Source organism: Asterias rubens, chromosome 7 (genome assembly GCF_902459465.1).
Source record: "Asterias rubens chromosome 7, eAstRub1.3, whole genome shotgun sequence".
NCBI lineage: Eukaryota > Metazoa > Echinodermata > Asteroidea > Forcipulatida > Asteriidae > Asterias > Asterias rubens.
Genome location: NC_047068.1, coordinates 1,969,655 through 1,981,826, shown reverse-complemented (window position 1 = coordinate 1,981,826; position 12,172 = coordinate 1,969,655). Strand labels below are relative to the sequence as shown.

General features: G+C 40.2%; 1 protein-coding gene across 1 annotated transcript; it reads left to right on the top strand.

The window, feature by feature from the left end:
- Positions 1 to 2,057: 2,057 nt before the first annotated feature.
- Positions 2,058 to 8,856, top strand: LOC117292999 (ubiquitin-conjugating enzyme E2 S-like). Its single transcript, XM_033775199.1, has 4 exons — positions 2,058 to 2,161; positions 4,706 to 4,853; positions 6,036 to 6,226; positions 7,303 to 8,856. Exons 1-4 carry the CDS (start codon positions 2,147 to 2,149, stop codon positions 7,588 to 7,590), a joined length of 642 nt encoding a protein of 213 aa, XP_033631090.1. The 5' UTR covers positions 2,058 to 2,146; the 3' UTR covers positions 7,591 to 8,856.
- Positions 8,857 to 12,172: the final 3,316 nt, after the last annotated feature.

The window sequence follows — 12,172 nt, the reverse complement described above, 5'->3', positions numbered from 1 at the left end:
TTATTGCAATCTCCAAGTATCAGTTTCAAAGAGTCTGGCAATTTCAGTTCAAGGTCTTGCGTAATCTCAGCAATTTTAGAAGAGGCAATGTTTACGTCAGCTTTAGGCTGAATGTAGACAACGGTGATGAATATTTGATTGAACTCTCTGGGAAGGTAAAATGGACGCAGTGAAATCGTGAGCAACTCGATGTCCGGTGAACAAACTGTGCACCATCTCTTGTTGACATAGGCACAAACTCCACCTCCAGTAAGTTTATTTGAATCTAATGTCCTGTCCATTCTTTCGCAAGCAAAACCCTCGATTTCTGATGTGTGTGGACTGTCTGTACTCTTAAACTAATGTCTCACTAAAACACACCAGGCAACTGTCTCTATATCCATACTGGTAGTCAGTGCAGGCCTTTAATTCATCCATTTTGTTTCGAAGTGATTGCGAATTACCTGTGATTATTGAAGGAAGTGGCGGACGAAACTTTCGGCGTCTAAAGGCCCGGTCACACAGGCCCCGATAACGAGAACGAAAACGATAACGATACAAATGCACGCCCTCGATTGGTTGAATGAGCGTGGGCGTATTCTGCGTGGATCAATTCAACCAATCGCGAGCGTGCATTTTTATCGTTCTCGTTTTCGTTCTCGTTATCGGGGCCTGTAGAACCGGGCCTTAAGTCGTTGGTGAATTCCACCCTTTGTTCCCCTTTTACGTTGCTTTGATTGAATCTCTATTGGAATGTCAATGTTGGGTGGGGCACTGGTCAAAGGCCGAAGCTGCAGTAATTCATGTCGGTTGTACACGATGGGAAATGGCCGTCCATATTCGTTTACTTCCTCAGCAGGATTGGCAAGAATTTGGCTCAAAACTCTCAAAACTAACAGCAAACAAATACAAATCCGTAAAAACATGATGCTTGGTGCAACAAGGCAGCCTCCAATTCAACAATAAGTCCAACAAATGTACTAAAAAGTGACAAAAACGAGACAAATATTAGACACTGAGCACACAAGGTGGTCGCCACAGTGCAGCGCCCAAGCAAGGTAAATAAGTGACCCTTCCGTCCAGAGAAAGAGTTTTTTGTATCCAATTCCATTACAAAAGGGTATCATGGAGAACGATAAGTGGACATCTGAGATTTCTGGTATCAGAATAGTAAAAAAGAACATTTTATGTTTTTTATATATAAATTTGTCTGCTCTTCTACTTTTCTGCTACCTGAAACTGAGCGTTTTGTGAAACGCTTTCTATACTCTTCTGTTTCTAGAAAAGCAGGGTTTATCTTTTCTTTGCCGGCGGACGAAAAGAGCTTCTGCTATATAAAAAAGGGCCTATTAATAGGCGGTCGAAAAGTGGCTTGCTTCAATTTGCTTGCAATGTGAAACTGTTCCGTGACAGTGGCATACGTTAGTCAGTCGGTACACTGTGCGTCTCTAGAGGCGGACCCTCCGAGAGTCCGCCTTTTCGGCTCATCAGTGTCGAGTTAATGCAGTTTGCAATATAACCCTTCATGTCTTTTCATTCGGATTTTGTTTGTTTTTGTTTGTTTGTATATCCTATGCTGGCTGTTCAAGTCACGGGTTGAAATCCATTGATGATCATGTCGGTGATAATACAATAAGCAATTTGGCACAATGTATTGTTATTTAAAAACATAACTTATGGTTGGTACTCCCCCAATCCCTCCTTGCATATACAGTGACTGCTGATGATGAGACCATCCAACGAAATTTCCCATATAACAACCATGGAGGAGAACCTCCATTAACAAAGCCGCTTTATGCTTATTTTATGCTTCTATCAAACACCCACTCTTCCAGCAGAGAATAATAACAAGAAATGAAGTATTCTTTGCAAGTATTCTTTGTATTTGTTTTACCATGGAGGATATTTTTTCCTCCATGGTTTTAGACTCCTCCTCCACTTGGCTACCACATTCCCCGCGGTAGGACGTACATGTACGTGCACAGTGATTGGCTGATTTATATTCCAACCTCTGACATCACTGACCCAATGACACTCCGAGTTTGCGATAACGTCTAACGTTCAAATCGCGCAGTACATGTACGTACATCCGAATACACAGCTGCGGTTTTCAATAACTAGGTTTTTTCCCAATTTTCCCTTGACTGATCCTTGACGTAACTTCCAAATGGCTTTGTCGGGAGTAAGTATATAGAGTACAGAAGTGTTTTGTCTGAATTTTATCGTCTAGGGCCTCCTACAAATAGTCTGTTTAATACTTGAATTTAATTATTTTGAAAACCGGTGGATACTGGAATTTTCGGGCTCAACATTTAGTCTGGTGTCCAGCCGTATTTAACTACCGGTTTACACGTGAATAGTAACCAGACTATCATTTTTGTTTTTATTTGCCTCTTCCATTTTCTAAACGGAACGGAAAAGATGGCCCTCTTGCTGTTGATTTGATTGTAAATTTTAATTAAGCACTTCACTGGGTGGTTCAGGACTCGTATTCGTAGGAAATATCTGTCGCCCCCCCCCCCTCTTACTGAGTTTTTTAAAACTCTTTTGAATTTGAGAGATGATAAATGAAGCAGCCAAGCAAATGACGACCAACTCACTGCCACTTTCAAAATTCAACTTGGGATGATCATGGGATGATAGTTGATACTTAGAGGGTTCTAATTTATGAAAACAATTGATTTTATATACTTACGGCACGCTCCCTTAGGCTTATGCCTTAACTGCTGAAAGTAAGTATCATATATTCCTGCACAAGAGACGAAGTGTTAAGTTATTTATGTTATTATTTAACTAGTTTTTTGAACGAACATGACAAATTCAATTAGATAAAGTTGTATAAACGGAGGACAAGGTAAGGTTCATTCCGCTATCGTCTCCTGAGCCAAGCCAGTCACGAACGAACTGACGATAACGCCAACAGCATGAACCACATCAAGCCCCCATAGTCAGATGCTCACCTGGGCGCCATGATGACACTAGTATTTGTGGTGCTTGCTTCTTGTCTTTATTCCTAATTTATACCTTTAACCATTTTTTACACCATCACATAACACAACACAAACCAAATTATTATACTAAACAAATTACAATGAAAAGTGTAAAACAAACTTGTATTTACCTGCTCCTAGAACTGTTTAGTGGAACAAACCTACCTCTTAAAGGATTTGGGTACTTTTTCAAAATTTCCATAGGTTTACATTAAACTTACAGGGTTTGAAGATAATGATAGTGGAAAGCTTCCCTTCAAATATTACTTACTGAGGAGGTGCTGTAGTTTTTGAGAAATGAGTTAAACAATGTCATGAAAATACGTTTGTAAATGATTAAAATAATTTTTCGTCTCATGAGAATTGTTTTACTCATTTCCCCAAAACTACAGCACCTCAGCACGTAATATTTTCAGGGAAGCTTTCTACTATCATTTTCTTCAAACTGTGTAAGTTTAGTGTAAATCTGTGGACATTGTGTTTTTTGTCCTATAGAAGTTACATACACCCTTTAGTAGTAGTCATAGTTCTAGGAGTAGTATTTTCAGGTTGTGGTTTTGTGAATTTGAATGTAGAGCGAAATGAAATGCTTGTTCTTTGGTTGGCTGCCTAAACCAAGAGGCATACCTAGAGGCTAGAGACAATACTAGACTGATTCTCTCTAGATTATCGCAAGCGCTTTACATGCAATTCAACATCATACATTGCTCTCCTTTTTTACACTTTTTAAATTTGGTTTCTATCACCAATTAGGGATGAAAGGCCACTTGTGACTCACTTACAAGTGTGACAATGTTGTTATTAAAAAATAACAAATTTAAGAAAAGAAAAAGGCTCACAAAATTTAAGACACGGTCCAGACTTTCATGACATTTATTTCAAGAGAGACAATTTTTTGCCTTGGGCATACATTTGTTGGACATTGAATCCTACTCAGTTACTATTTTCATGTACTGCCTAAGCCCCTGAGGTTAGTGGAGCAAATAACCCACTTAAATCTCTCATTTCTTGGAGTAAACGGTGTCCAGCTTCAGCTAAGAATATGCATTAAGCGAAGCCCTCGATCCTCCCAATGGTACAGTATACACAATTCACTTTCAATATCACACATTTCTGTCGGCAAATTGACCAGAAGCTTGATGTTTACCACTTTCAAAAGGGGAAACCCAGGCCCACACATTAAAAAGACACGAACAAATTTAAATCAATCAAACGATTGCTTGGAAAATGCTTTTCTGAAATTTTTTAATAGGCCCTATCTTGCAAAATCTTTACAAAGATTGCCTTGTTTGACATCTGTCATCCTCTTCTGGGTTAGCAGTTTGAACAGGGTGTTATTTACAGAATACACGTAAAATGGTCTCTGTCATAGAGCGATTTGATGGTCTCATTTGGCCTTTAATTCAAGCTAAATTCAAGCTTTACATTGATTGGACACATTCGTTGTAATCCTAATTTAACTTGCTTCAACATTGCATAATTCAAACTAAAAACCTGGAAAAGGGATGAAACAAAGTGGAACAACTCGCCAGTCTTTGCAAAGTTTTTGTCAAATCATTATCTCAACGAAAGTAATAATAACAGCGGATCATTGAAGCATGCATCTCTTTTTCCTTTTTTAAATGAATTAAATGAAATACATTACTCAGAAAACTCAGAAAAAAAATTGTTAAAACTAAATGTCACTTTTTTTGCTTAATGATAATCCTAACGCCATTTTCTCTTTTGTGTTACAGAGTTCCAATGTAGAAAATCTGTCACCCCATGTCATCAGACAGGTCACGAAAGAGGTGGGTGACCTTTGCTCTGACCCTCCAGAAGGTATAAAGCTCCTCCCTAGTGAAGAAGACATCACAGATATCCAGGCCTCTATAGAAGGACCATGTAAGTTAATGGACAATGTAGTATTTCATGGCTCTGCTTACGGTAAGTATAGAATCGGCGCTTAAAAAAGCAGGGAATTCTATGCTTACGGCAAGCGTATTTTATGGGTTAGTTGAGAATTTTGGCTTTTGCTCCTGCATACTCAACGTTACTAGTCATTCTATGCTTACAAGGCTAGCACAGAAATTAGGCGCTTGCACGTAAGCGGGGAATCGCGATAAGCAGAGCCGTGAAATTGTATGCTTCATTTTTGAAAGGGCAAGGGCACAAAGGTATTTCCTTTTTGATAAAGGGCACCCTTCAACACGTTTGATCTTGGCTGTGCTCCGTGGTCATAATGGGTTAATGTGGCTGGCAGCTGAAGAAGCCCTTGCATGCCTGCTTCTCGAACACGTTGTAGCCGCGTCCTTCGCAATTCAGCTCTAGCTGCGAGTAAGGATGAGTAGCCCCCCAAATTATTATTATTATTACATGTATGAGGAAGTTGTAAGTTTCTACTTGAGTATTTTAAGGTCACCAAGGCAATGACCAGGGGCATGGAGGCAATCGCCTTTGTTGCCTAGCCTCCGTGAAGTATCAGGCTGAATAAGTACAGTCAGTCTACTCTTGTTGTAGCAAGAGACTGGGACTGGCCATACCTCTTTGTAACAGGAACATTGTTATAAGAGGACAGCTAAACGAAGAAACACAAAGCAGAAATGAGTTTAATGGGACTTCAGATTGTACTCTTTATAAGCAGAATCTATTCATGGTTAATGATAGTGCCATCGTCATGATTTTCAATAAGTCGGCAAACCTGTGGATGTTTTATATTAGAGTTAACTTGTTTTAGTCTGTGACGATTTACAGATAAATTTAAACCATGTTTACATCTTTTCTTATATCTTTTTCGCTTGTTTCAATCTCACTTTGTGTGAGGTTCTAATGTTGCTGTCAATGTAGTCATATCCTGGATCATTTAAATTTTCCAGAATATTCATACCAAAGATATATTGTTGGTTTTTATGTATTATCCTTATTTATATTTATTCATAAAAAAGTTGTTAAGGTGATGGAGGAAGTGAAACTAAGATTTGATTATTGTTGAGCATGTCCTTTTGTTGGCCAATCTTTTTTTTAATACAAACTATAATTTAACATTAATTCTACATTTGACCTTTGTTTTATCTTTTATTACTGCAGCTGGAACTCCCTATGCAGGCGGTATCTTCAGAATAAAACTAGTATTAGGAAAGGACTTTCCAAGAACACCACCAAAGGGCTATTTTCTGACCAAGGTGTTCCACCCTAATGTAGCTAGTAATGGAGAGATTTGCGTTAACACATTGAAACGAGATTGGAAAGCTGATATGGGCATCAAGCATCTACTTCTTGTGAGTATGGATTTATAATGCGCACTTTTCCAGAAAACCGATCAAGGCGCCTACACAAAATGAAAACATTATATAATAGAAAATGAAGAATAAACAAAACATAATGATAATCTTATTGTTCAGATAAAAAGATCTTTGTAAAAGAATGAATGATCAAAGCCCAATTTCATAGAGCTGCTAAGCACAAAAATTTGCTTGCATGAAATTTTTTTCTTGGTAAAAACAAGATTACCAACAAAATTCCGTCTGTTGCATTTTGCTTGTTACTGGTATTCAGCCGCTGTTTGCTTTTCCTGAAAATCATGTGGACATTTGGTTGGTAATCCTATTTTTATCGAGGCAAAAGTTTCATGCTGAGCAAACTTTTGTGCTTAGCAGCTCTATGAAATTGGGCCCTGATGCCTAGAATGGTGGCAGATTGATATGTTTTTTGTTTACAATACACCATGTGCAATTTAACCTCATTATTGCTATTAGTATTGAGTAGTGTAGGTTATTGATTCACCCATTCCGTCCGGCATTTTCCAAAGTTGTTAAGGTACAACACACTTGGTTTGAGAAAGCTTGCATGGATGCACCATTTATTCAGTTCAGCGTGATTATGTGGTAAAGAGTGAGTTCAATCATTTGTTCCAGTGACTTTTGTCCCTATTTGTATCAGGCTTACTAAGTGAGATATCACAAGTGCATGCAAGAGTGCCACACAATAACAATTGAATGAATACCCGGTACTCAAATCTGTACAGAAATACTTTGTTAGTGCACATGTATGCAGTTACATTCTGCTGCTGCTCAGAAATTTAATTGCAGATTTCAATTAAAATCCACCAATCCTGGTTTTGAATTTACAGGGAACAAATAGACGGATTGCAATAGACATCATCGGCCACCATGTTTGGTGACTTGTGCACGCGTGAAGAGCTACCATTGACTGAGAGTCATGCGCAGTGCACTTTTCCATTGTTTTACATCAAAGATGGTGGTCAATGACCGGATTGCAACACATCTACTATTGATACTTACTCAATGTGAAAGGTTTTGGTGAATTACAACAAATGTTTCATTTTTACTTTCAGACAATCAAGTGCTTACTCATATATCCCAATCCGGAATCAGCGTTGAACGAGGAAGCTGGGAGACTACTATTAGAACAATATGATGATTATTTCATGAGGGCCAAAATGATGACGGATATCCATGCAAAGTCTGGCCGAGGAGTTAAAGAATCTAGAGAAATTGATGAGAATTGTCCCTCGACATCGGGATCCAATACCAATGGTCCTCATGCCAAGAAACATGCTGGAGATAAGAAAGTCTTGGACAAAAAGAGGAGAGACAAAAAGAGAACTCTGAAGAGATTATGAAAGCTGTTGAAGGTTGTTTTTTTTTGCTAGTATAACTATATATTTTGTCTTTTTAAAAGTTTTTTTGGGGGGTTACTGTCATTCTTTGTTTTAGGGTTGTTTGTTTTGTAGGGGAGGTGTTCTGTGCTGGTTGTTGTTGTTGCAAAAAGACACTAAAGTCAGCTTTCAACAGTAATTATGTCCTGGAATTTCTTGTTCATTCATACTAGTTTTGCGGTTGGAATGATCAAATCTACATTGCTACACAATAGCTTGAAATGGATTAACTACCTGACTATGTACCCCAGTGGAGCAAGTGTCGAGGAAGTATGCGAAAAACTATTCTGTACTTTCCTCTTTTCATCTTTGAATTAGGTAGAAAACACTGGCAAGCTTGTACTGGTTCAGCAAGGATTCATCTTAAGTTAAGTTAGTCAATCACATCAATCTCAATCAATGGGTGCGTGCGATTAGCTTCCCCGGGTCGACCCCAGTCTGCCCCCGGTGCGTTCGAATAGCTTTGACGTCATTCCAGGGGCTCATCCGGGTTAGCCCCTAGTGCCCTACTTGTGGAATGGGTGGCTTGGGGTTGGCCCAAGGTGCATGATGTCATGACGAGAGGGGGAGTTATCGTTCGATTAGCTCTTGTCAGAGGCTCACCGGAATGAGCACCTCGGGGTCGACCCGGGGAAGCTTATCGTCCGCACCCATTAAAACATAGAGATCACTTATCACTATTGCTACTGACTGTAATCACCCTTTGCAATGACATCACATGCGGCTACTGTCTACTCATGGTGTCCCATTTTGAGAGTATGCATGTCCAGATACATGTATGGTGTCATGCACACGTCGTCTAAAAAACGCACCACACACAGGGAAACTGACTCCACAAAACGTCACAAGCTAGATCTTATTGAAGTAATAGCTTCAGACGAATTTGGTCAATACTCATCTTAAGATGGATCTGGGATCTCGCTGTGAAATCTGGCCTAGTTATTGTCGGGGCACAATTGAATTTGGATCCTCGAGCAAGACATTTGACCATAATTGCTTCTCATCATCCAGGAGTAAATAATGGGTAACTGCAAGGGTAAACATTGTCATTGCAAATGAGTAGCAGCCAGTGGAAAGCTAACTAAGAGGCATACTTGGCCAGAAAAAAAGCGCAACAAAAATATTACTTTGTGGGGCTCATGTTAATTTATGTGTTCTGGGGTGAATTTCACAAAGAGTTAGGACTAGTCTAATCTCGAGTTAGGACCAGTTACTCTTCCCATGGAGCTATAGCTCCATGTCCTAAGTAAGGACTAGTCCTAATTAGTAAGAGTAAGGACTAGTCCTAAGTAAGGACTAGTCCTACTAACTCTTTGTGAAATCGACCCCTGGTTTTCTAGATTTTGTTGTTAACATTGGGCTTGTCCTGGTTTTTTTTTTTTGGGGGGGGGGATTGGTGTGCTACATGTATTAGTTATGCCAATAATGTATTCATGCTAAACTTTGATAATGGGCAAGTAAACAAAATGAATCTCACAAAATGTGTATGCTGTATGTTTTCTACTCCACTCTTGACTTGACATTCATTGGTATGAGATAGACACTTGTCCATGCCGTAGACTTTTATTTCTTTTCAAGTTTTTGTTAAGTTTGGGGAATTTTTGTACCTTAATTTTTGTCACCTTGAAGTAGTATTTGTACAACCTTCTGCCTGTGAATCTTTTTGTTGCTTGCAGGATTTGAACTTAGGTCCGTGTTGAAAATGAGGGGTTTTGACAATTTCTAATATGAGAAGAGTTTAGTATGAAATTATGTTTGACCTTTCAACTTCAGTTGTCATGGGTGGATAATGTATTGTATAACATTCTAAAATGAGATGTCTTTGTTGGTTATTAATGTACACCACATACACATGAATTATGTCTAACATAATGTAAAAATTGTATGTATGAATTAAGTTATGGCCTATTGAATTTGTAAATGCAATAATTGTTATTTGGATATAATTTTATGGGAGTTAAAGGTGATGATCTATTGTGGAATTGCTGCCTCTGTGTCTATTCTTTGTGTTCATCAAGCCTTACTTGTACATCACCTTGAATTAAATATTTGTGTTTATAATCTACTCTCTAAATCAGCACCATTGCTGTTTCTTCAGGGCTTCAATAGGAGACTTTCCAACGCTAGGTGGCAGCAGACATACCGGGTAAATTTCCATTGTTTACGTAGTTCTGAACATGCGCATAATTCTGAGAACAATGGATTTACCCGGTAAGTCTGCTGCCCTCTATCGTCCCAGAAAGTCTCCCATTGGGGGGAAATCCACAGCGCTGGAGGACTTGTAGCTCAGAGTATTTACTAAACCAGCACCATTGCTATTTCTTCAGGGCTTCAATTGGGGGGAAATCCACAGGGCTGGAGGACTTGTAGCTCAGAGTATTTACTAAGCCAGCACCATTGCTATTTCTTCAGGGCTTCAATTGGGGGGAAATCCACAGGGCTGGAGGACTTGTAGCTCAGAGTATTTACTAAACCAGCACCATTGCTATTTCTTCAGGGCTTCAATTGGGGGGAAACCCACAGGGCTGGAGGACTTGTAGCTCAGAGTATTTACTAAATCAGCACCATTGCTATTTCTTCAGGGCTTCAATTGGGGGGAAACCCACAGGGCTGGAGGACTTGTAGCTCAGAGTATTTACTAAACCAGCACCATTGCTATTTCTTCAGGGCTTCAATTGGGGGGAAATCCACAGGGCTGGAGGACTTGTAGCTCAGAGTATTTACTAAACCAGCACCATTGCTATTTCTTCAGGGCTTCAATTGGGGGGAAACCCACAGGGCTGGAGGACTTGTAGCTCAGAGTATTTACTAAACCAGCACCATTGCTATTTCTTCAGGGCTTCAATTGGGGGGAAACCCACAGGGCTGGAGGACTTGTAGCTCAGAGTGTTTACTAAACCAGCACCATTGCTATTTCTTCAGGGTTTCAATTGGGGGGAAACCCACAGGGCTGGAGGACTTGTAGCTCAGAGTCCTTACTAAATCAGCACCATTGCTATTTCTTCAGGGCTTCAATTGGGGGGAAACCCACAGGGCTGGAGGACTTGTAGCTCAGAGTCCTTACTAAACCAGCACCATTGCTATTTCTTCAGGGCTTCAATTGGGGGGAAACCCACAGGGCTGGAGGACTTGTAGCTCAGAGTATTTACTAAACGAGCACCATTGCTATTTCTTCAGGGCTTCAATTGGGGGGAAACCCACAGGGCTGGAGGACTTGTAGCTCAGAGTATTTACTAAACCAGCACCATTGCTATTTCTTCAGGGCTTCAATTGGGGGGAAACCCACAGGGCTGGAGGACTTGTAGCTCAGAGTCCTTACTAAACCAGTACCATTGCTATTTCTTCAGGGCTTCAATTGGGGGGAAACCCACAGGGCTGGAGGACTTGTAGCTCAGAGTATTTACTAAACGAGCACCATTGCTATTTCTTCAGGGCTTCAATTGGGGGGAAACCCACAGGGCTGGAGGACTTGTAGCTCAGAGTCCTTACTAAACCAGCACCATTGCTATTTCTTCAGGGCTTCAATTGGGGGGAAACCCACAGGGCTGGAGGACTTGTAGCTCAGAGTATTTACTAAGCCAGTACCATTGCTATTTCTTCAGGGCTTCAATTGGGGGGAAACCCACAGGGCTGGAGGACTTGTAGCTCAGAGTATTTACTAAGCCAGTACCATTGCTATTTCTTCAGGGCTTCAATTGGGGGGAAACCCACAGGGCTGGAGGACTTGTAGCTCAGAGTATTTACTAAGCCAGTACCATTGCTATTTCTTCAGGGCTTCAATTGGGGGGAAATCCACAGGGCTGGAGGACTTGTAGTTCAGAGTCCTTACTAAATCAGCACCATTGCTATTTCTTCAGGGCTTCAATTGGGGGGAAACCCACAGGGCTGGAGGACTTGTAGCTCAGAGTCCTTACTAAACCAGCACCATTGCTATTTCTTCAGGGCTTCAATTGGGGGGAAACCCACAGGGCTGGAGGACTTGTAGCTCAGAGTATTTACTAAGCCAGTACCATTGCTATTTCTTCAGGGCTTCAATTGGGGGGAAACCCACAGGGCTGGAGGACTTGTAGCTCAGAGTATTTACTAAGCCAGTACCATTGCTATTTCTTCAGGGCTTCAATTGGGGGGAAACCCACAGGGCTGGAGGACTTGTAGCTCAGAGTGTTTACTAAACGAGCACCATTGCTATTTCTTCAGGGCTTCAATTGGGGGGAAACCCACAGGGCTGGAGGACTTGTAGCTCAGAGTATTTACTAAACCAGACGTTTATTTACTTTACTAGAATCAAAATGAGAAGAGACTAGAATCATAATTAGAACACAGTTTTATCATGACAACTGTTTTATTAGAACAATCGCATATAAGAAGATTTATCTCTTCTGAATTATTGGTGATACTAAGCAGGATTGAAAGATATTTGTGAGAGTAAAAAATGAATATTTTATTTTTAAACATCCTTTTGAGGAGGGAGATGGAAAAAAAAAATTACAAAACAGGACCCTGTATTACTCGATCCCCCTTTGCAGCATATATTTGTTATAAATAG

What these genes read in the sequence shown, in the direction of transcription:
- LOC117292999 (XM_033775199.1), top strand. An exon ending in GGCCTCTATAGAAGGACCAT is followed by an intron (nt 4,854 to 6,035) that starts GTAAGTTAATGG and finishes TTATTACTGCAG; the next exon opens with CTGGAACTCCCTATGCAGGC. An exon ending in GCATCAAGCATCTACTTCTT is followed by an intron (nt 6,227 to 7,302) that starts GTGAGTATGGAT and finishes TTTTACTTTCAG; the next exon opens with ACAATCAAGTGCTTACTCAT.